This window comes from Hippoglossus stenolepis, chromosome 17 (assembly GCF_022539355.2).
Source record: "Hippoglossus stenolepis isolate QCI-W04-F060 chromosome 17, HSTE1.2, whole genome shotgun sequence".
Classification (NCBI taxonomy): Eukaryota; Metazoa; Chordata; class Actinopteri; order Pleuronectiformes; family Pleuronectidae; genus Hippoglossus; species Hippoglossus stenolepis.
Window position 1 is genome coordinate 375,325 of NC_061499.1, and position 25,059 is coordinate 400,383.

The 25,059-nt window shown below is 45.7% G+C and overlaps 1 protein-coding gene across 29 annotated transcripts in view; it reads left to right on the plus strand.

Annotated features, from left to right (window-relative positions):
• Nucleotides 1-473: 473 nt before the first annotated feature.
• LOC118124678 (microtubule-actin cross-linking factor 1) overlaps nt 474-25,059 on the plus strand; it is a 174,444-nt gene continuing 149,858 nt past the window's right edge. For 28 of the 29 annotated variants that reach the window (XM_047344265.1, XM_047344279.1, XM_047344269.1 and 25 more), the window contains exon 1: nt 474-708. In XM_047344265.1, coding sequence (XP_047200221.1) covers nt 486-708 — 223 coding nt within the window. In that variant the 5' untranslated portion in view covers nt 474-485. Of the gene's footprint in view, nt 709-9,286; nt 10,075-25,059 lie in introns of those variants that run through there. The other variant, XM_047344280.1, reaches the window with a different exon arrangement.

Genomic DNA, 25,059 nt, shown 5'->3' on the forward strand with positions numbered 1-25,059 from the left:
AGGAGGAGGACATGACGTGTCCAAACCTCACAATGAAGACTGTGTGTGTGTGTGTGTGTGTGTGTGTGTGCGTGCGTGGCGTGCGTGCGGCGGCGTGCGTGCGTGCGTGCGTGCGTGCGTGCGTCGTGTGTGTGTTGACAGTATGTTGACAGTATAACTCACCAGTAAAACTCTTCGGCATCATCACTTGGTGGAACTTCTGTCTAGACACGATAACCAACTTAACCCAGTTGTTTGTCTCCTGCTGATCACTGAGTTATCACTGTTGTGTAGAAACTTTGCATCATTCATGACCCCTGCGTGAAATCACCGTGAGCCAGCGATGAATTATGAATTGTCTCTACTTTATCTAAAGCTCCTTCTTCTCTCTTTCTCCTCCACTGCTCTCCCCCTTCCATCCTTCCTCTTCCTCTTCCTCTTCCTCTTCCTCTTCCTCTTCCTCTTCCTCTTCCTCTTCCCTCTCCTCCCTGCAGCCCTGAAGCGAGATGGAGTCGTCAGACGATGACACTCTTAGTGAGCGCTCCTGCGTGAGCGAGCCGTCCTTCCGTAGCGAGCGTTCAGGGGGGTCGTTGTCCCCGTGTCCATCGGGACTCGTGGGGCCTCCAGGAGACACTCTGCCGTGGAACCTGTCCAAACACGAGAGGAGGAAGAGGAAGAGCCAGGACTCGGTGCTGGACCCGGCGGAGAGGGCGGTGGTTCGTGTCGCAGGTAAGAGGGAAACCGTCTCTCGCTGGCAATGAGTCTCGAAGTCCGTCTGTCTTTAGAAACTTTCAACGTGGGTTTGAGCAAGTGACGATTCCTGCAGCCGCTTCATATTCAAGCACGTGACACTTTCAACAGAGACTGTGTTGAGAAAGAGAGTTGCAGTGGTAAGAGATGAGCGGGGTTTGCATCTACAGCTCTGAAGTACTGACATTTGACCTTTATTCAGTATTGATCTATAGTCCTTCATGTGTCCACCTCTGACATTGTCTCCTGGTGTGTGATTGCACGGCGTCCCTCTCGCTGTCAAAGATCTGTGTCCTGAAAGACAAATGTCACAGCGATGAGAGAGAAGTCTGGTTGTGGCCATAAAATGTTGTTGGGATACAAGCATCTATTTATATATATTATATCTTGTATCTTTCAAATCTTTATGTTTAGTTCAATTTGTGCATTTTAGCTGAAGAAGGAGCCTGAGGTTGTTTTACTCCTCCTCCTCCTCCTCACATGCAGAGGTCAAAGGTCAAGGGTGGGAGCCAATCTGTCTTAGTCAACACATCCCTGTCTCCTCCATTCTTCCACTATCCGTCCTTTTTTCGCCTCCTTTTCCTCGTCTCTTACTCTCAGCAGCAGACGATGGAGGAGATATGTAGGTTACTCAGTTCTCTGGAGAAACCAGGCTTCCCCTGCTCGTGTACCGACTCACTGGTCGTACGTCACCAGCTTCTCCTCCCCCACAGAGGAAGATATGCAGCTTGATCACTGTGGCTGGTATCAATAAGTGCTGCTGATCTTTTCATCCGTCTTTCTCTCACATCGTCTCATAGTTGTGCTGATTATTTACTGTTAAAGGCTTTTATCACATAAATGCTGGTCAGCAGACGAAGGTCCAGATTTAATATCCCCCTCATTCTAGACGGGTTTACAGTTGATTCAGAAACGCGAGTTAGACAATATGACAATAAATATAGATATTGTGAAGATTTCAGACAATGACGCAGGAGATTTTATCCCTATTGTCCACCACCAACCTACAACCTCCTGTTTCGTCCTTTTATCTTTGTTGGATGTAATCTGTTGTCAATGTCGTTTGTGTGTAAAGTGATGGGGGAGGGGGAGCTGGAGTCCAGACGCTGGGACAGGACAGTAAAATCCCGACTTCCCCTGGAAACACGTGGGTCAGGACGGGGTGACGGGTGGAGGTCATCGCCTATAGATCATGTGGAGAGAGAGAGATTTCTGCTTGTGCATCTGTATGATCACGCTCGTATTGTCCATCAGAAGATAATTAATGATATTCCCATGCATTTCCTGCACTTTATGGATTTCCTGTGGGCTGACGCTTCCAGACCTGCAGCATTAATGTGTCAGAGTCTCTGAGCGTCTGCATCTGGTCACAGGAGAAACCTGGGAGCTGGTTCTCAGATATCTGGCTTTATAATCACCGGCTTCTCTGGTTTTTTAAGACGAGCTCTCAGCCGAGTGTGTGGAGGGAGGATTTGGAGTCGAGAGAGCTGCAGCGACAAGACTGTGTTTCAGTTCAGTTTGAGAGCATCAGCAAGGACCTGGTATCATTTTGCAAGTGTTGTGTGTGTGTGTGTGTGTGTGTGTGTGTGTGTGTGTGTGTGTGTGTGTGTGTGTGTGTGTGTGTGTGTGTGTGTGTGTGTGTGTGTGCACGTGCTAGGCTGAGAAAATGAGCAAGAGAAGATGAGAGACGGAGAGAATAAAGGGAATTTGTGGAGGAGGGTGCACATGAATGTTAAAGTGTGTGCGTATTTATGGGACTGTGTGTGTGTGTGTGTGTGTGTGTGTGTGTGTGTGTGTTTGTCACATGCACATGCTCCCAGTTTGAAAGTCAGGTAATAATAGATTCAAAGAAAGAGATAAATAAATATCTGTGAAAGTGTGAAAAGTGTAAACCGAGCTGAGAAACATGCAAAACGTAAAACAACTTCAACAAAACCTAAAAATAGCCTGAAAGGTGAACCGGTGAATATTATCAAATAAAATAGAAATTGCTGAACTCCATGTTTCTACATTATTGTAGAATTGGAGGTTGGATTATTGTGGTGACATTTATAAAATCAATAAAATGCAAAAGAAACTTTGTGAGCAAACGAGAAAAGTAAAGGAACAATTTTAAGAAACGGTTTTATCTGTAATTCCTCTGTCGTGTCTCCTGATGAGAGGAGTTCAATCCGATGTGTTTTGAATGGACGCTCTGAAGAGGATGAACTTTTCCACTTCTCCTGTTTTTAATATATTCTGGGGCAGCAGTTTGGGCGCCAGCGAGTCAGTGTGTGAGAATAACTGTGTGTTTGGCAAAAACATGAAAAAAAAATAATGATTTAAAGATTAGAATCTATAATTATGAATTATTAAAAGAGGCGGTTAGACCGGGAGGTTTCCTGGCAGCGCCTGAGTCAGTGAGTCACACTCACGGCAGCAGGTAGCGGCTGACTTGAAGTTTGGCTCCGTCACAAACCCCCCCCACGGCTTTGAAGTGCAGGCGACACCTTGTTAACGCTGCCAACGTTCTGCTGAGTGAAATGTGCTCTCCACCTGCAACCTGCTCCACCGGCGGCTGGTTGGAGAGCGAGTCCCTCAGAGTCCACGTCGAGACTCACTAGCAAACATGCTTTCAAAATAAGGTTCATGGAAAATGCTTTAAATAACGGCCCCTTTAATTCGCTCTCAGGTATTATTTATTTATATTTACTGCTGCTTCCCGTCCATTGCACTTCTATTTGTATATCAAATATTGTGTCATGTGTGTACTCAAATTAATCTATTTTATTACCCTTAGCAAGGCGGTTGTGTTTTCCTCTGTGTTTGTGTGTTAGTGAGCAGGATTACGCAAAAAGATACCGAACAGATTACCGCCACGTGTTAGAAACCACTCGCTTGCAGTGAATTCTCCGATCTTACTCCTGAGGCATTTCTCTGGCAGGAAAAACTCCAGAGAACGTCCGAGTGTCTGACTCTGTGATTCTGACTCGTATCCAGCACCTCTGGACAGTTTCAGGAGAATATCTGGAGTCATAACATGAAATGTGTTTTTATTTAGTAACCAGACTTAGATCCACTTCATACAGACACTTCAACATCTCATTCCACGGCCCTTAAGATGATTGGACTCTTTGACTTGTCCTGACGAGCAGGAGAACCCCCCCCCCCGGCTCTGTGGGACAGTGATGCTGCCAAACCCCCGGCTCTGCAAACAGGTTCATGTTTCTGGTGACATCCAGTTCCTCCCGGGCGTGTCCGGCGCTCACTCAGCCGTGAAGCCCATTGTGATGATATTACACTTTACATGATTTGTTTACATTGACCTCATTTTCCATTCAAGCTGAGGCTGGAATGTGGACGGAGAATATATTAAGCTGCTTGTACACACAGGACACACAGTATATATATATACATACACATATATATTCATGTCATCTAAAATGAGAATCAGAGATGGAAGGAAGATTTCCAATATATTCTAATGATGAAGTTGACTTTTGACCTTTTAAATACAAAATGTAATAATCTATGTGAATTAATTCATAATTAGCATATCTTAAATCTTGATTAATGGACAATAATGTGTTTTGTGAGCTCACAGTGACCTTGACCTTTGACCCTTGACCCCCATAATCTAATCATTTCAACCTTTGTGCTTTGTTTATGCTTCGTTTGAAGGAATACCCTCAAGACGTTTCTGAGGTATCACAACGATATGTATGAATGAATAAGCCGGGGGGGGGGACAAATAAAGCACAACCTGAAAACATAAAGCTTCACTTTCAAAATACTGAAATAAGAGCAGGAGGAGGGGAAAGCTCTCGTATGAGACAGAAGTGGGATCAGGCTGCAGTCATCGAAGCAGAGAGGAGGAAACACAGGCAGCTTTGTAATGAGACGAGTTCTGAACTCGCCCTGGAGAGCAGGAGACCGGACTCTGTTATTCAGCCTCTCCGGCCCGATCCGCCCGATGAGCGAGGAAACCGACCGGCAGCCGCTCGATTCTCTGACTCGGAGAACGAGAGGATTCAAGTTTTGAATTACACGTCAATACAAGAGCGAGAGACCCTCGTGTATCGTGGGATATTTTAGTCTCAGTACTCCCGACAGATAAAGTGTTTTATCATCAACACATTTAAAAGAGATTCTAAAATGTATTTGATGATTTATGAGTAATTTAGGGTGTAACTGTAGGTCCGGTATTGAGACAAACTTTTCTCCATATAAATGTTGTGTATTTGCAAAGAAGCTGAACATTAAGCACATTGAGATTCTGTCAAGGTTGATTTGATTATTATGTAAAGATAGTATGAAAGGAGTAGCTACACAAAAATATAGAAATCATCAAAAAAAACTAAAAGGATATTTTATAATCCTCTTTATGGCCAATCATAAAAATTAAAGGCGACATAGAATACAGTGTGAGTGCTGCACTGTATCTGTGGTGTGTGTGTGTGTGTGTGTGTGTGTGTGTGTGTGTGTGTGTGTGTGTGTGTGTGTGTGTTAGTGCAGCAGCGATTATTCACGTGAACATCAGGACCCCAGACGGATGTGCCTGCATGTAACTTAGGCGCCTGCCGTCCTGCCTGCTGCTCTTCTGCTCCACATTTCTTTCTCCTCTGGCAGCACAAAGGAAGCCTCAGACCGGGCTATTCCCCTGTTGCCATGGTGACGTGGTCTCCTCTGTTTCCATGGTTATAGAAAGGCGAGCAGAAGCAATGGCGGCGGGGGTGAGAGAGACTCACACGGGATATAAAAGGGGGCAAAACAAATAGTGGAAGAGGGAGAGTGTCAGAATTTTAATTTGGAGCCGGAGAAAAGAGGAGGGAGGTTGTCTAGGAAAGGAGAGAGAGGAGTGAATGATTGAGTCGGTTTGGAAAGTAATGAAGAGTCGGAGAAAGAGAGGGGGTAAGGAAGGGGGTAGAGGTAGTGGAGGAAAAAGAGGCGACGTTTAAAAGGGGGAGAAAGACGACTGTTAACCTGAGACAAAGATGAGAACTAAAAGAAGAAAGAGGGACTCGGGAAAAGAAAGACAAGAAACCGAGTTAGGAATTTATATTGAAAAGCACAAAGAAGAGATGAAACAAAAGTCTAGGGAAGAGAGAGAGAGTCCCTGTGAGACTGAAGCAAAGACAGACACAGCACAGGAAGAAAGACAGAGTTCAAAAGATTGATTTATTATGCTGAATATTTGGAGCAAAACTGAAGCAGCAGAGGCCGAGACGTCCTGGTTTGAAGCTCTATGTTCACTAAATCCTACATTTCCCACAATGCAAATGGGCGGCGTCTCTCTGTTAGACCGAACTTTCTGTTAAATGTTATTTTAAACTGCGCCGCCCCAGTTTGCGGCGAAGATTTCTGTCATATTAAATCTTTTTTTGTTTTTACAGACATAACTAAACTTTCTTTACATCTAAACAAACCACGACAAGTAACCATTTCTGTTGTTTTTAAAATACGTGTGTATTTGTTTCATATACAAAAAATAATCACTTTTACTTCATAGAAACATTCCAGATGTATAACACATTTCCTCTCTGCTACTCTGAGGCTGTTTTAAAGGTTTCACATAAGTGAAGCAGCATTTTAAACAGTAATCAAGTTGATTTGTAGAAAGTCCAGACTGCAGGTCAAAGATCAGACGCTACAGAGAATTATCTACAAGTTATGCGACTGAACAACACACTAATCCAAGTCACGCACATCTCCACACAATCATTTCATTCAGCGTGTGTTTCTCTGTGAGGGGCACTGAGCGGCTTTAGGAGGCTGTAACTCAAACTGAAACGCAGACGTGGATCAGATCGAACAGTTTGATGACGTTCTCTCGACGGACGGAAACAGAAAGAGGTGAAAGTCTGGATGTCAAATACTTGTGGGTGATTTGTGGGGAGCCGCTCGGTGTAGCTCTGCTGCTGAGGCGTTGGTCCTGCTGCTGGGTCGAGGACTGTGTGTCCTCTTGGCTCACAGAGCACATTCATCGTGCAGCTGGACACACAACACCCACAACAACACACACTGTCACACACAAACATGTGGGCCGCGGCTGCAGGGAAACATCGAGAGTGACAGACGGAGACGAGACGAGTCGATGACTCAAAACACTGTCTGCATTCATTTATTCTTAACTCACAGACTTTAAAAACACAACCGCACACACTTTACTCACAAGTTTTACGAGTTTTTTTTGCATGTGAACCATTAATCAACTTCTTAGCGTAGAGAAAACATATAAATAACACGAATGTTAAGGAACATACGGGATGAAATAAGTTTTTTTTACAGTCATTTAAGCCAAATTAGGGTCAGATTGGACTTTATTTCCCGCTGTGGACCACTAGGCGGAGGTATAATGGTTTCACACAGTGACAGGTGGTTTTTCCCTGAGCTCTGTTTGTTTGTCATTAAACCAGTTGAATTCCAACACGTGTTAAAAACATCTGTAAGCTGATGTCACGGTGTTCTCTCCAGCTGTGTCCGGCTCTGCTGGGAAGGAGGAAATGTTACTGGGACCTTGAGACCAGGGTCACACCGACCTCCATCTTGTTTATTTACAACCTGTGTGTGTTTGCAGATGACGACTGTGTTTTTATTGTGAAACTCCAGGAGCTTCTGCATGTAATAATAATAATTAGCTGAATTACTGGTCATATCTAAGACATTAGGGAGCTTGCATTTATAAATGAAACTACATTTCCCATATTGCCTCCTGCTGTTGCACACAAGCTGATTTTTCTGTTGAAATATCATCTCTATGCTTTCCAGAAATAATAAATTATATATATTGGAGGTTTTTTGTGTAGCTCGTGTCTTCCTCTGTGACCTGGAGCCACTTTCTGTCTGAGTCGAGGACGGCAGCAGCTGCCAGCCTCCTGCTGACGGCTTTGCTTTTTCATGTTGTGTCTTGAATTGTGATTCAGCACAAACAGGAAGTGAAGGGTGCCGCTGTAGGAACGTTTGCTCGGTCCTTGAACCTGTTCTGTCCAATCTGCTTCAGTTAGTTACTGTCATCTTTGGTTTTTTCTTTAAATCCTCCTGTTTTTATTGAGTAAAATGAGGGAGATTCTGCTCTATATACGTGTGTGTGTGTGTGTGTGTGTGTGTGATATTTAGCAGTAACCCACACCACACACCTCTGAATATAATACAGTTTAGAACAACACCACCCTTCACTGACCTCCATGCTAAAAAGTGGAACTGTTTCCACATGTCCATAGTAAAGTAATCATGAGATTAGACTTTGTGGTCGAGCAGCGTTGTTTGATTGCATTCATTTGAACAGGTGTTCCTAATAAAGTGACTACTCGCTGCCTGTGGATCCATTTAACCACAAATCGAAGGTGTCCTGTGTAGAACTACACATCAGAGACGTGCAACGTGTTTGTGGTGGAGCGTGAATCTGACTCTATGCTTCACTTTAAGGTTTTTCTTTGTACGTCTCCATGGAATTAAATGACATAATCTCTGGACCAGTTCACTGAGGCTGCTTTGCGTTGACCTCCGGATGATCACATGCTGAGATTATCCACCTTATATATGTGTGTGTCCACCCAGTGGGACGGGACGGGACGGGACGGACTTATGTTCACCTCACGTCAGCTGGGTCCCTGTCGCCTCACTTCTCCTCTGGCCCGTTGGTTTAAACCTGTGTTTTCTGATGTAAGACATTCCCCCAGTGTTTGTACTTCATCCTGGTTGAGGTCAGATTGTACAAAATCCATTTCATATTGAGTATTGGTGATTTAATAGATCTGTTAACTCTAATCTCCGAGGTTTATTCAGTCAGCCTTTAGATGGCGGTGTGCTCCATTAACTCACCAAGAGACTCCCTGTAAAGAAATGTGCGTCATGTCTTACGTGATATTTATTCTGGGTGGTGGAGTTGTGATTCGGGCACAAAACGCTATGGGAGGATAGAGTCCTTATGTTGGAAGGGAATATTGATATTTGGACAATCAGTCAAACAACAGCAAAGAGACAAACTTTGTTAAATAAACAGCAACAAAGAGATAGAAATAATCACAAAGAGACATAAAACTGTAATGACGAGAATCAAAACAACCACGGAGATGCTAAATGACCCTGAAGAGACAAACTGGACCTGTGTTGATGGGACAATTGTCCTCCTGCAGATTCACAATATATATTTCACTCAGGTTTTTAACTAATTTAACTGTGCGATAATTATTTTATATTTACGCAAGTTCTAATCCTGTTACACTGTTTTTAAATAAAAGCAATAAACTATAAATATAATTATTTTTATTTCATTTGGATTGAAGTAAATTAAACATGGATGAATATATAATTAACCTCAGAGGGTTGATGGAGTTAGTAGAAATAAAGGGAATAGAAGTGAAACTCTTATAAAACCCGTTCTGTGGTTAATTAGTTAAATGGAGACAAAGTGGTGGATGAATGTTTGGGGCCTGGTCAGTGTGGTCCCCTGTCACCGACCCGCCTCCACCACCCGGCGGCGCTACAGCTCCACTTTCCCCCGGCAGCCTCCGTCAGCTAGCCACCTAGCTGCTGCCGCTCCCCCCCGCCGGCTCCTGAAATCCCCGCGGCGGAGGTTCCTGGCGCGGCCGGCAGAGAGGGATGGAAGACAGGAGGAGCCGCCGGGAAACCTGAGCACAAGCGGCCGACAGCAGCGCGCACACAGGCGGGGACGGAGACCGCGAAGCCTCGCACGGGAGCGGCCATTACCGGCCGGGAAGCACGCTGGGAGCTGAGGCGGCTCGCCGGGAATAGGAAGCCCGAGTCCGGATACGGTTTCTCCCTGGAGCTCCGCCGACGACTTGGGGGGGACGGAAACCGGCTCAGTGCCCCCACCCACCGCCTCCCTCCCCGGACACTCGTCTGGGGGTGTGCGGGGTGAACTCCCTCCCTTCCCCTTCCCTCGCACGGGGGCCACAGAAAAGCAGCAGTCGCCGGCTGGAAGCCGACATCCGAGCAGGGACAGTCGGAGACAACGCACCGGGCGATGCGGCGGTGTGTTCCCGCACACGTACACACACCCAGAGGCGGCGAACATGGACAGATAGCGTTTATGTAACCGTCATTCAAGAAGATATCCGAGGCTTCAACTTCCCACATTCTTACAAACACTCGCTCCTGGAGGTTTCTACTTTCTTCCGGACTACTCCCGAGGATTATCCAACCCGGCTTTGGGAGGGACACACCGGGGACACGGAGAGGCAGAGGACCGGGTCACTGCGGTAGTCTGCAGGCCGACCCCTCGCCTCTCGCCGGCCGGCCACAGAGCCACCATGGCCGGGTTCATACCGGGGCTGCTGCCGACGAACCATTCCCAGGAGAAGGAGTTCGCCCAGGCGTATGAGGATGTGCTGGAGAGATATAAAGGTAAAGAGGAGTGGGGGGGCTGTTCCTATAGCTGTGGAAGCAAGTTTCCAATAGAGATAAATACAGTATTTATACTTTATTGATCCAGAGGGGAAAGTAGGGATCCAGAATTACAGCATAAGAATAATACAAGATATTGACAATACAAATATTTGAAGTACAAGGTGATTGAAAGACACAAGTATTGAATAACTACAGATTTAAAGACAAATAACTGAAGCTACACAAAGTTGTATCCTGTACAAATGATGGTGCAGCAGATGTAAGGGTATTTTTATTCATTTAAAGTGAAAGAGCACAACTTCAAATCCAACACCAGAGATACAACACGTCTCGATACAGTCCGGTGACAGTCCGCTGACGTGGTTAATGTGTTTATCTCTCGAAGGCCACAAGCACACAGATAATGTCCTGATGTCACAGGATGAGTTTAACTTTCTGCTGCACCTTCCTGTTTCCCTCCGGGGACGTGGGGGACGTGGGGGGACGTGGGGGGGACGTGGAACCCGTCTCCCGGTGTCCCGGCCGCTGCTCGACGGGACGAACAGGATGACACCACCTGAGCTGTGTGGCCCAGTTTGGGGTCTGAAGGTGTGAGTGGATCCCCTCTGGAGCACAGAGCCAGCCCAGTCTGCCCAGTTTCATAATCTGGATGGTTTCACATTGTTGATGGTTTGGATAAACACAGCAGCTCTGCCAAATGACTGACCTCCCTCTGTAGTTCACTGGCTATGGGGGCCAATGGCCTCGCTCCCTTCTAATCACTCCCCCCCCCCCACCCCAATCACCTCCACTCGCCACCATCAGATAATTTCGTGTCCCGCCTCGTGTTTGCTGTTTGTCCTGTAAACATGGAAGCTGCTGCCCTGCAAGTCACTGGGAAAGTGGAGGTTGTCTCTGGTGGGTGTGTGTCTGTGTGTGTGTGTGTGTGTCTGTGTGTGTGTGTCTTTGGTATTGTTACCCCCTGCAGCAGTGGCCTTACCACCAGCACTGAGCCTCAGCGTTTTATAATCCCAGTGACAGGGGCGCTTTAAAAATGAATGCCTCCACTGGAATTGACGACTGTGTGTTGTGTGTGTGTGTGTGTGTGTGTGTGTGTGTGTGTGTGTGTGTGTGTGTGTGTGTGTGTGTGTGTGTGTGTGTGTGGTGTGTGTGTGTGTGTGTGTGTGTGTGTGTGTGTGTGTGTGTGTGTGTGTGTGTGTGTGTGGATGGGGGTGCAGTCAGAGCCGACAGCCAATGGACTCAGGTCACATCTGTGTTGCTGGCGCTGATGAAAAGGAGGTAGCTTTTAATTATTGATTATTATAATGAAACTGAAGTCCTCGGGGCCCGGCAGCAGGATTCTCGAGTGTTGTGTGAATGTGCACGAGACACAAAGACATAATGTGAACAGGTTAAACCAACCTGTCTGTCCTCAGAGGAAGATTTATTTCAGTAGCACCTTTTGTCACAGCAGAGCTCTGCGCAGCTCTTGTGATGAGCCGGCGCCGGGGAAAAGTTTCCATCGAGGGAAAGTGAAAACACGTGGCTCTGAATAGTATCAGCCATATTTGGAATACATCTAGGCCAGAATATGCAGATGCCGTCTGTTTTTCTCCTCTAAAACACGTCAGTCAAGTGTTTCTGACCCAAATATTAGTCAGTTTTTGCTGCAGCAGACAGTTAAAATAACAGAAAACCTTTTAAAGTAAATGTTGTAATACTTTTCCTTTCAGTCTGTGGCCCTGAATGTGTTGTTTAGTTTAAAAAAACCCCTCCTCATAATTCAAAACCGGCTCAAACAGACGCTCTTAGAAACAAGTCAGTATTTCATCAACACACAGGGAGTTGTGCTTTTCTGTCCGACATTAATAGAGAGTTCAGTGTTGAAATGAATCAAACAGCGAAGGTGTAAAAGTAAAAGAGGCAGCGGGACCTCCAGTAAATCTCTCCTGCTCTCCTTCCTCTCACGGACGGCAAATTAAGAAATGGCTTCACCTCAACACGTCCGTTTCTCAGCCCGTAGCCGCTGATTGCTCTACGTTTAAAGTTCCATCTGTTGATCGCAATCACTGTCCAGCTCATCCGTGAGCAGCGCTGCTTTCCCTGGGGAAATAAATAAAGCATTAGAGGCAATGTGTCCCATGAGGGTGATCATTAACAGAAGGAAATATGAGCATATTGATTTTGACATGAGCCTCTTCTGGCCTGTTGGACGATTTAGACACGTCAACATGTAACAATCCTGCGAGCCCTGAGTTAACCACTGGTCCATGTAGTTCCCCTCTGACCTCCATGATAACTGCATCCTCACTTCTCATGCTTTATTTGACAGGTGCAATCAGTGTAACACAATCGTACAGCGATGGTTTGTGTGGCTCTGAACGTCATCACAGTTCCCACTAAGTATTTCTTAAAATACCCAGTTCAAGGTGCCAGATCTCACAAAAATAAACAAAACAAAACATGTGATATTTAAATAGTAAGACAGTAAAAACACTCGTGAATCTGTATATTAATAGATTATCATCAAAACTAGTCAATTGATAGATTTATTGATTAGCTCTTTGCAATTAACTCCCACGTGTGCAATTTGAATGCTTCAACCAAAACACTTCTCATTCACTTTTACTTACTCTACAGATAAATGGTATTGGACAGAGATTAGTTTGTGGGGGACATTTTCAAAGACGTGTCCTCCTAACTTATAAACCCGATCGCTCTCTGTTCCAGGCGATGATTTGTCGATGTGTGTTTTCTGTCCCTGTAAGGCTGCGGGATTTGAACTCGGACCTCTGTGTTATGCTAGTCATCGCCTCGTCATTGCTATAATGAGGAGGCTGTAACTTTAGAGGACATGTCCTGTGTCCTCTGGCGTGGCTCCATGACAATAGGACTCCTGCTGCAACATGTCACTGTCCAACCGTGTTTTGCTCTTTGAAGACGGTTAGCGACACTAGCCCCTCTACTGATATCAGGTCCACTCCTGTCATTCGGTCACTTTGTCATACGTCTTCCTCTCCTTCCCCCGGGTCGTCTCAGGATTGCGGCGATTTTCAAACGCTGCAGTAAACTTGACCCTGCGATGACTACGCTGTTTGTGTATGTGCACGAGTTTTAGACCGTCAGCTGTGTGTGCGTCACTTGTAGCAGTTGTCGGGACGAATAGACGACGAGAAATGTGAACTTGACGTCCTGCCTGTGGCATCGCTTGACTGAAACTGGAGAAGGGGACATTTGATCGGGGTTAAATCATTCACAAGGGGGAACTGGAGTGTTTGCAAGTGAGTGTTTGTTGCTGTTTATGCTGCTGCCGTGTAACAATGGCAGGAAATGTAAAGCAACAGCAGCAGGGAACCGCGCGGAAAAGCAGCCGGGACCTGACTCAGAAAACAGGCACAAACACTCAGTCAGTGGAAAACGTGACGGTTCTGCTCAGCGACATGTAGCTCCGTTATTATTGTGTGGAAACCTGCATAGACTGACTCTGCTGCTTGGTTTTTCTTTAGTAATCCTTCCTGGACAGGTATAATAACATTTAGAAAAGCTCAAGAGCAGCTTAACAGTGCACCATGTTCATTAAAACACATCAGGTGAAACGTCAGCCTGTAAAAAAAACCCCGCTCAGAGTTAAATATAAGACAGGAAACAGAAGAATGACACTGAAGAGCGAGATGGTCAGGAAACTTTGCCCCTTTACAAATATAGACGTCTGTATATGTGTGTGTGGTCAAGACCCCCCCCTACAGTTAGATTAGCTGTGACCTAAACTGATAATAATTGGATAAAAAATTCTAAATCAGTTTCAGTCTGACGTCCCCTGACATCATCCTTATTTTTGTTCTGGATGAACCGAGCTGGATCCTGTGTCGAGCGTGTGAGGACCTGGTCGAGTGTTAAGTGTCGGACTTGATTTTCAGCGTCAGCAGGGTTCACGCTGTCGATCTTTGGCCGAGGGCAGCGTCCCGATGTTCTCTCTGCAAACTTAACACTTCTAATTCGTCCGCCTGCCGACTGAGCCAACGCCAGGCAGCCCAGTCCTCCTGCTTGTGTGTGTGTGTCAGTACTGATGCTTAAATAAGAGCCCGTTTATATCAGAGTTGGCTCTTTTGAGATGATCGTATTCTTAAAACCCAAATTAGGGCGCTCTCTCAAATACGACAAGAAAAAAGGTTCAACTGCAAATTAGAAGAATAGATTTTCTATTGATTGATCTGTCATTACAGTATCCCCCAGTGCAATGAGACTGATTGATATCCACTGCGTTTCATACTATGATCACATTGTGAGTGATTCCAGTTTTATATACATCTTAAACTCACTCACACATCCAGTGGTCTGTTGCCCAGAAGGAGACACACGAAGTTCACGGAGCTTCGCTGAGTGTTTGCTGACGTCCCACATTTTTATGGGCTACAGGAAAAGGCCGGGCCGAAGGCAGTTCAGCTCTTCCTGCCTCTCCAGCTCTGCGTTAGTGTGTCTGTACCTGCCTCTCATACTCTCCACACACACACAAAGGATCCATGTGTTCTTCCAACCACCTCATGGGTCCTATTAAACTGCATCTGCTGTGAATATGCCATCTTTAGCTCGGCCGCTGTGCCATGTTTCCTGTCTTTGTGCCTCTGCCCGGGGAGTGTCACGCTTCTGGACTAATGTGACCCCATTCGAGGTAAATTTAGACCCTGAAATGCCGATGTTAGATAGGGGGCAATGTCTGGAAAATGATCCTTCGCCTCTGCAGCTGGTTCGGTTGAGTAATCTCACACTGGAGGAAATGAAGGGGAATACTAGTGAGGAGGGAGAGATAGAAAAACAGTTAAAAATACCGTGCTGGAGAGGAGGGAATGGGAGGATGAGGAAGAAGACGTAACAACTTAGGGAGAAGAGAAGGATGAAAGTGCAGCGTGAAAGAGATGAAGATAGACACGGAGGGAGAGGAGACTCAGACACGCTCTGGGCCGGTCCCAGAGATGGATCGTTACAGCTGGATTTTTCCACGTGGCCTAGTTTTTCCCTCGTTCCTTCTCTGCCCGCAAGAACACAACCTCCCCCTTTCTCCTCCTCCTCCTCCTCTTCCTCCTCCTCCTTTATCTCTCTTCTCTCAATCACACAGCACTATCTCTATCTGTCTCTCAGATCACACCCTGGCCAAGACCTATCCAGTATTTTTCATCTGTCGTAACATGATTGGAAAAGGTGGATATAGGATTTTGTAATGAAACTCTTCCCATCACCCTCCTCCTCCTCCTCCTCCTCACCAGCTCATTTCATTATCTCCTAATTATTTTGCTCTGTCTCTATCCCTCTCTCCCTCCCTCTCTCTCTCTCTCTCTCTCTCTCTCTCTCTCCCTCTCTCTCTCTCTCTCCCTGCCTCCTCCTCCCTCCTCCCCTCTCCCTGCTTTTCCCGTCGCTCCCCTCGCTACTTCCTGTTTAGTCACATTCTCCGGCAGCACCTGACTGCCGGCAGGAAAACCAAACGCTGTCAGAGCTGCGGCAGGAAAAACCAAATGCTGACCGAGCCAGGATGCCTTGCAGGGAAAGAGCGGGTGGGTGGGGGGGAGACGTCGGGGAAATCAAACGCTCCCAGAGCTCTGGTGTGTGGAGCTCTGCTGTGAGGTGTCTCCACCCTGCCGGGGCAAATCTATTGCTATTAATGCATTAAAAAGTAGTCTTCTGTATATGCATTATGAAAGCTGAATAATGAAGTGGAAAGGACATTACATTCAGTTTAGATTTTCATATCAATGGTTATAATAAATTAATTATAAAGGTTACTGGGTCAGGGAAGAGAACTGCACACAATCTGCACACACTCGTAGATTCCAGTCCCCGAAGTGTGTCTGATTTCATCAAGATCGACGAGTTATATCGTGAAAACGTCCCAAATCTTGCAATGTTACAGAAAGTGAAACCTTATTCCCCCGATCTGCTTCAAGTTTCGTGGAATTCCTGTTCAGTACTTTTTGTGTAATCCTGCCGACAACAAACACACACATGGAGAGGGGGAGGAAAACACTTTGTTGTGGTTCGAGCTAAAAATAAAAATGCTGCAGCGTCATGATGAGATCCGTGTGTCACTGGTCTCTCACATTCTCCACATTTCAGCTTCACTGTGACTCCTCTCCTCCCCTTCTCCTCCCCTTCTCCTCCATGCTCCCTCCCTTTCTTTCCTCCCATTACTGTTCACAGCAGTTCTCTCTTTAGCCCCCATGGTTCTTGCATAACCAGCACCCAGCTGATTTTTTTTTTAGCAATATAATCAATGAGCTTCATTGTGTGTGTGTGTGTGTGTGTGTGTGTGTGTGTGTGTGTGTGTGTGTGTGTGTGTGTGTGTGTGTGTGTGTGTGTGTGTGTGTGTGTGTGTGTGTGTGTGTGTGTGTGTGTGTGTGTGTGTGTGTGTGTGTGTGTGTGTGTGTGTGTGTGTGTGTGTGTGTGTGTGTCAGCGGAGAAAATGGAGTTGAATGGACGTGAAGGGCTGCAGCCAACAAATGTGCGATATTTGCTCCGACATATAAATGTGTGTGTTGCTGCATATTTGTGTGTGTGTGTGTGTGTGTGTGTGTGGTAACAGTGGCCCTCTCTTCTCCCAGCGACACACAGGGCCTGCATTCACTATAACAGTAAAAGCTGTGTAGGGCCGGCCTCATCCATTAAACTTTTCTCTGGTGTAGTGTGGCAGTTGTCACAGCTCATGAAGTCTGCACTGAGGCAGCGGAGGCTTGTTTTGTCCCGTCTCTGTCGGGAGCTTCCTGGATGTTGAATGTAATCACTGAAAGGGGGTAATCTCTGGATGTGTGTCTGTGTGTGTGTGTGAATTCATTTCAAGAAAATAAATAGGTCAAGAATATCGATATCCGTGTGTGTGTGTGTGTGTGTGTGTGTGTGTGTGTGTGTGTGTGTGTGTGTGTGTGTGTGTGTGTGTGTGTGTGTGTGTGTGTGTGTGTGTGTGTGTGTGTGTGTGTGTGTGTGTGTCTGTGTGTGTGTGTGTGTGTGTGTGTGTGTGTGTGTGTGTGTGTGTGTGTGTGTCAGTCAACACTTGGAGCTGTGCCTCGACTTCAATCAATTTGAAGTCTCCTCCAGGAAACAGGAGGAAGACGCTGCTGTAGCTGTGACCTCTGAAAACACACACACACACCACGTCCCCCCCGCTCAGCTGTTTGGATTTGAAAAGACATTGTCTCCACAGAATCTTAAAAGTAGAAGGACTCTCTGCAGACCTCCACCGAGGCTGACGCCCTGTCCCTCGATATGAACCTGCTCGGATGTGTCTCCGGGCTGCGAGGCTATAAACACACGATGCCAACTTTCTGTCTCTGTGAAGAAGCAGTTCATTGTTTTGTCTATAAAATGTAAGAAAATACTCGAAGGAAAAAAAACATAACTCTCTCTCTTGTCAAAGAGATTGAGTTTCAGCTCTTTAGTGATTGGTTGATGTTTATTTCGTGTAAATATTTTGCAAAATATCAAATCTCTTGTTACTGATCATTCTGTTGATTTACAGCAACGTTGGCTGTGAAGCTGTTTTGTTGTTTAGTAGTTTTCTGTCTTGGTTGTGTCTGCTTATTGTGAACGTAGTGTTGATTGGAGACGCTCTCTCCTCACTTGTTTGTGTGTCTGTGTGTGTGTGTGTGTGTGTGTCTGTGTGTGTGTCTGTGAGGGTTGTAAAGTACAGTACAACCTGTCAAGATGAAGTCAGATGGAGGAAGAGAAACGGTTAATGAATAAATCATGGATGCTGCTCTAAAGGCGATATAGGGGACCGTGGTTAGTCTGCCCCCTTTGCAGCACTGCACACACACACACACACACACACACACACACACACACACACACACACACACACACACACACACACACACACACACACACACACACACACACACACACACACACACACACAGCCTCGTCCCCTATAGGGCATCATCTGTCTGAAGGGTATATCACACCCCCTCTCTGTCCTCTCCCCTCCTCCACAGTAATACTCAGTTGTTGGCCTGTTGAGAAATGCTGGAATATTCTGTGTGTTTCATCTTCTTATTCCTTCATATTCTCTCATGTCCTTTTCTGTCTCATTGCACATGTGAGACAAAGCTAAAATCTGTGGTTCAACATTGATCTGTCGCCCTCCGACTCTCCTCTCTTTTCTTTGTTCAGATTCACATCATCACCCCCTTTCTTCTTCTTCTTCTTCTTCTTCTCATCTCCGACTCTCTGCTTGTTCGTATTATTATCCTGGATGAACGAGCTGGATTTTTGTTCTTAATCCTCGACTCTTTCTTCTCCTCCGCTCCCTCCTTCCTGTTAATTTTCTAATGAGGGTAGAGAGCTGCTGCTGCTGCTGCTGCTGCTGAGGGATGTAAATCTATACCTCCTCCTGTCCCGCCATCATCCTGTCATTCAGGTGGATGTTATTCAATCAGGCTCTATCCCGGTGAGATTGAAGGCTGAGGGATAGGATGTTACAGGAGGGAGACGCTGATGAATGTATGTGTAAATTATGAGTTCACCGCAGGTCGGAACTGATGTAATCTATATGATCAGGTTGGAGTGTTCTGTGTAGCTTCATGTCAGGTTTTCCACAACCTGATACTTGTATATGTTCAAGGTTCTTTACCAGGGATGTGACAAGTATGAAGGTGAATAGAAAAAACAATAAAAGCCTGAAAAGATGGATAAATGAATATAATCAAGATGTTTGATATGACGCCTCATTTCAAGCTCCATCGATGTGCGATAGATCGACGCTGCTGCTGATTTAATACGGACTTCAGATTGGTCCTTGAATCTTTCACCAGTCTGTAGAAAAGCTTTAGTGTCGACAGGGAAGCTAACGTTGGACTTTTTTAAAAACAAGTTGAGTTGTTGAAACATGAGCAAATGTAACTTTTAGCAACAAAACACAAGTTGACCTGCTGCTCCGACAGCTCATCGTGCAGATACCAGGTTTAATAAGTCTTAAAAAGTATTAAATACATTTAAACATTACGTTCTAGGCTCTGGTCATATGCTCTTTATTAATGATACAGATATTAGGACTGTAATAACATTAATTACAAACAAGACCAATGTAAAGTGTTTTGAATTGAAATGCTCACTAAATTGCAGTAAGTAACTAATATAATGACTAATAATGATGAGAACTAATACAGTGACGAGAAGGAGGTTGATTTTCTTTTCTTTATTATTTAAGTATCCAGAGATGAAGAGGAGATTTTTTTTTACTATATTTACACACAACCCTCTCCCCCCCCCCGGCCTCTTAATACCTGTGTGAACTGTCGGTCTCGTCCGATTGGACGTGTGTTCAGCTCTGAAGTCCAGTGAGATGAAAGAAGTCGCTGAGTGGCGCTGAGTGTCGACCGTGGCTTATGACTTCAGGAGAAGCACGGTGACTTTTAATCTGCTCCAATTCCTTCAGCCTGTGACTCTCAGCTGACTGCACACTCACTGTGGGACACTGGGTCACACACACTGGGGCTGGGCTACTCAGCAGGTCCACACACACACACACACACACACACACACACACACACACACACACACACACTGTAAAGATGGTGGTGTGTGTATTCAAATCAGTAACACACATTAGTCAGTAGCATGTTTACTCCCCCTGTCATCAGCATCATTACATTTATACTGAGACAATTATTACTGCTGATTTTCACTATTGTTTGACATAGACTTTTCATAAATCAATGAAATAATCCATCATCGATACCGGTTTCCCTTGGAGGGTCCCGGGGGGGGGGGCTGCAGCCAGTGTCAGCTGACATTGGGCGAGGAGCAGAGTGAGTCACTGTTCAGTCGCCAGCGAATCACAGGGCGAACGTATAGAGACAAAGATTCACGCTCACATTCACACCTACGAGCTGTTTAGAGACGTGTGAGAGGAAGATGGACCTGGAGAAGTCCAACGCAGACACGTGGGGGGACACGCAAACACAGACAGACCCTCGGCCGTCACGTTTAGACCCAGAACCGCATCAATGAAGATAATTAGTTGGATCCCTCTGACCCTGAGTGCATGGTCTTTATTGTGTTGCTCACAGTCCACTCTCCCGTCCGTGCACACGCTCGTGCCTACAAGGTGGTATGAGGATTTGCCATTCAGATCGGGCTGAGGGTAATCTGGTCCATCCTAGCGGGATGTCACACAGACTGCCCCCCCCAGCAGGGGCCGAGCCCTAATCCCATTCATCCACTTTACTACACCAACGCCGTGCCAAGGAACCAGGACACCCCTGTCACAGTGGACCGGTCCATCCCCTCACCGCTCTCTGGCGTCGGGGCTGCACCACTGATGCTGGTGTTACGGGGGGGTGCGCTGTGGTACTTATGTAATTCACCGTGGCACTGACATCCCGAAGTAGTGGGAAGCGCGGCCTTTGATTGGATTCCTGGATGAATGTAAAGCTGATTGTCTTTTAGAGAGATATAACGTGGTTATCCAACAGTCTGGTTAAGACAATAAGGAGGAAGTTGAGCCGCATTACGTGACTTGAATCTCGCTCCTCGCTGTGATGTTCCCGTCATCAGGGTAATCAGAGCTGCACCTGCCGCCAGTAAAACACTCAGCTGCTCTCTCACACAATTCCTGTAATCAGGCTTCAGTATTTTAAGTGTCTTTCTTCTTCGTGCGGAGCCGTTTAAAATCCCAACAATCCCCCTGTAAGCTTCTTGCCTTTTTTGTGTGAGCAGCAGTAATGTCCTCCTCCTCTGCCTCCTCCCACCTCTCCAGAGAACATCAGGACAAAGGGCCAGAACCTTGTATCTGATAAGGTCTCTTCAATCATGGCTCCTAAAGGGAAACTGGCCTCATTACAGGGGTTGTTAGGTTCAGATTCAAAATCATTTCAGTGCTTCTACTGCCAGTGTTCGGCTTTTGTTCATATTTTCACCTCTTCAGACTCACTATCGGTCTGTGTGGCCTAAGGCTTACGATTCCTCCTCTTCTTTCTTAATCTGTCCTTGATGAAACTCTCATCATACCATTCCCATGATGACACACTTCTCTTCTCGGCCTTTCTTGTTTTCTTTTCTCATTCCCTCTGCCCATTCATGCTCAGCTGTTCCCAAGATCCAAAACAGGACGTGGTTTTTGTTTTCATCTAACCCCTGATTTTCATCTTATGCCGTTTTTGTTTTCCTTGATCTCAAACGTGTCGTTTTTCATACTGAATTCTCATTTGTCTCATTTTCATCCATATCCTCTTTTCTTCCCTCTCACTATCTTTACTAGGTCAGTAGCAGTTGTTAATCTCCTGCAGCTCCAGCTACTTCTCTTAACAGGCTTTGCTTCTAATTGAGAAACTCTAAAATTAACATCGTGCAGGCGTGCGTGCGTGTGTGTGTTGGTTATGTATGCGTGTGCATTTTAATTTTCTGCCTCAATCCATGAGCACTAAAGTGAGCGCAGTGTCTCCGTAGGATCGAGCTGATCAGCTGCCTTTCAGGAGACGCCCCGTCACTGCTGATGGACAATCAATCACAAACAGCCTTGTTCATGAGAAAGTGATGGATTTTTTTTTCTTTGTTGCAGCTCAAACACTTGAACGTTCACACCATCAAGAGATAAAACATTTTTTTTATATAAAAATAACTTTTATAATCACTGATCACAGGAACATGATGATCCTACTGACCTCATTACGGACTCGCTCCTGTTTCCTATTCATATCCAGGCTCAGATCACAAGCGTATTGTGTGTGTGTGTGTGTGTGTGTGTGTGTGTGTGTGTGTGTGTGTGTGTGTGTGTGTGTGTGTGTGTGTGTGTGTGTGTGTGTGTGTGTGTGTGTGTGTGTGTGTGTGTGTGTGTGTGTGTGTGTGTGTGTGTGATCTTGCACAGTGTGAAGTGAGCGCTGAGCTGCCTGACAGTTTCCGATCAATAGGCTCCAATAAAGAGATGATTTGAGGAAAGAATCATTTCAGGTTAATCAAGCTAAAGGCGAATTCTTCTGGTACAACACATATATATATATATATATCACAGCCACCAGAGGTTTTACTTAGCTTGTTTGTCTTTTTAGAGGATATCCCATTTTTAAATTTTTTATCAGCTGATCTGTTCCGGTCTTTTCCCTCCAAAGCAAATCTTTATACAGAACCACTATCACATTTTTTTCCCAGAAGAGCTTAACATAGTCTACGACAACATACTGTACAATGTCTCCTCTGTGCTTTAGGTCGGTTTATGATCTGTTTGCTCCTCAGAAGGATTCAAACCTCAGAGCAGCCACCCTGGAAGCTGTGTTGAAAAACAATGATATATTTGGTTTAAATAAGTTATTTCATCCAAACGGTCTCTGGCTCCACATAACGTCACCAGCATCTGGCATATACTGGTTTTGGTATTTGTACCGTGTGAAGAAGACGAGACACATCATTCATCTTTATTTACAGTCATTGGTATTGACTTGTGTACACACACACACACACACACTGGATTGTTACCTCTCAGTGTGACCTTGTGCAGCCTGTTCTCCAGGCAGCCACGTGATCTCATATATACCGTGTGTGACTGCTTAAGTGGAGCGGTATATACATTTTGCCTGTGTGTGTGTGTGTGTGCGATTAAGTGTGTAAATGCACACATAATGTTGTGGTGTTAAGTGTGTCAGTGTGTGTGTGTGTGTGAGAGAGAGCTGGGACGTCCTCAGCTCCATCTGTCGGAGGGTCTGTGACCTGTCGGGCTGGAGACCCCCCCGTTCTGTTTGATGGTGAGCATTTGATTTCCAGCTCATAATTAACCCCAGTAAAGATTCTGACATCGCTGAGTTTGCTTATTGCAGATTATCCCCCCCCCCGGTCATTCTCTTGCATTCTGTATTTCCAGTTCTGTGGCAGTCTTGCCGTGTTTCCTGGCTGCATCGGCTCATGGCTCGAAGATGAACATGTATATTTATAACTCACAAGTTATTCGTCTCCCTGATAGAATGAAGACGAGAAGACAAACCTCGAATACAAATTCAGGACATGAATTGGACATTTTAAAACACAGCACCATCCAGAGAAGGAGGGATAATAAAAGAGGAGTGGAGAAGGGGGAGGGTGCGGCTCCTCTGCCCTCCTCCACGTTAGCAGGTCTCCTGGATTTCCCGTCTGTCACCCCTCTTTTGCTAATCCTCATCCCCCCCCCGTCCTCGTCTGACGTTCCCTCACTCAGCCTCCTCTCCTTTTTATTTTTAATCTCAGCGTTTAATCAGACAATAACATTCCTGGAGGATGGATAGATGGATGGATGGATGGATGGATGTATAGATGGATGGATGATGGCTGCCAGCTCTTAGAGGTGTGAAGGGGTTCAGAGGAGGGGGAGGGGACAGAGGAGGGAGGAGAGAGGCCTGGGGGTTGAGAGCAGACGTGGACGTTTGTGCATAAACTGTCATTTACCGATGGATAAAAACTAAGGTACAGTTTTGCATAATAGTAAAAATTGTTATGTGACCTGGCTTTGAAAACAAATCCATACAGAGAATTAATGTCCTACAACTTTTTAAACCTATCATCTAGTTTCAATCACAACTGGAAAAGAACACCACAGTGTATATTTGTATTGTAATGGCACCAAGGTACCAGTGAATGTATCATCAGTTACTGATGTTTAAAATGCTGCAGAGCACAAACACACTTCTCATCTGTTGTTTGGTGGCTTCACTCTCCAGCCTCGATTACCAATGAACCATCCTCCTGGCATCTCAGTGAATACATTTATCCCGATCACATTGTTGGCAGAAGTTCTTATTGATTTTGTTTGACATTTAATGAGGAACGTTGAGCGAGTCATGACCGGCTGCTGCCTGGCAGAGAAAACTGCATAACGCTGTGAGGAGGAGAAAAGAAACTAATGAGTTGTGTTGTTGGGGGTGAAGTCGCCCGGGGTGATTAATAATACTGAGCAAAAATAAAACTGTTAAGTGAAGGAGTGCTCCACTAATGAAAGTAAACGCACTGTAATCGTCTTTATCGTGATTAACAGAGATAATTAAATCAAACTTTGCGTCGTCTGCTCCTTTGATCACATTCAGGAACAAATGTTGAAGACGTCGCTGTCGTGACACTCGTTCTTCACACCGAGGGGAGAAAACTGTTCTCACCAGTTAACTGTGTGTGCTTTAGAGCTTGATTAGTAACTTTCTCTGAGGAAAGTATCATGAGCTCTTGTTTATTTTAGTGGAATTACACTATACACACTCGCATAGCACACTGGTATGAAGTCAGTGTGTGTGTGTGTGTCAGTGTGTGTCAGTGTGTGTCAGCCTGCAGTGACGCAGCAGAGCAGGGTAAGAGTGAGGTTGGAGAACATTCCTGACATAGCACACTCGATGGAGGGAGGAAGTTGGGACTGTTTTCTTCTCCTGTTCTCGCAGAGGCAGCTTAAAGTCTCCCACACGCACTCGGTGCTCGTCGGGACCTTCTCCACGATGTGGACTACATCTAACTCGTATCAACCTGAATCCTGTCACGTCTTCTGAACCCGTCAGATCCTCATCTTCTTACCGAATGTGAGGGTTAAGAAGTGGAGGAAATGAGATGTGCATGCCCACGCTGCAGCCTTTCTCAGCTGCTGCGGCACAGCGGGTCTCCTGGGAGCCTCGTTTCTCATTAAGGCCGAGCGTTTCTTCACTCCTGCAGGTTATTGAACAGTCCTCGGCTCTTTCTGTCTGCTGACTAGAGCCCGCATTGTGCCCGTGTGCGTTTCTTAGAGTATTCCATCAATAGTCGTCAAAGTCAGACAGAAATCCCACTGAAGATTCTTTCACTCGGGTCGTTTTCAGACTTTAAATCCAGAAAACGTCAGAACAAAAGTGTCTGGACTTTCTCCACAGTTGGTCTCTCACATGTGAAGAGGAACATCTCCGCAGTGATCAGGTGTTTACAGCACAGCGACTCCATTTCCTGTCCGAGTCGTTGATTGAAGGGACAAAAGTATTTAACATCCGTCCATTAATCGTGTGTATATGAACTGCACCCACGTTCCCCACGTTCTTATAAGTCCTATGG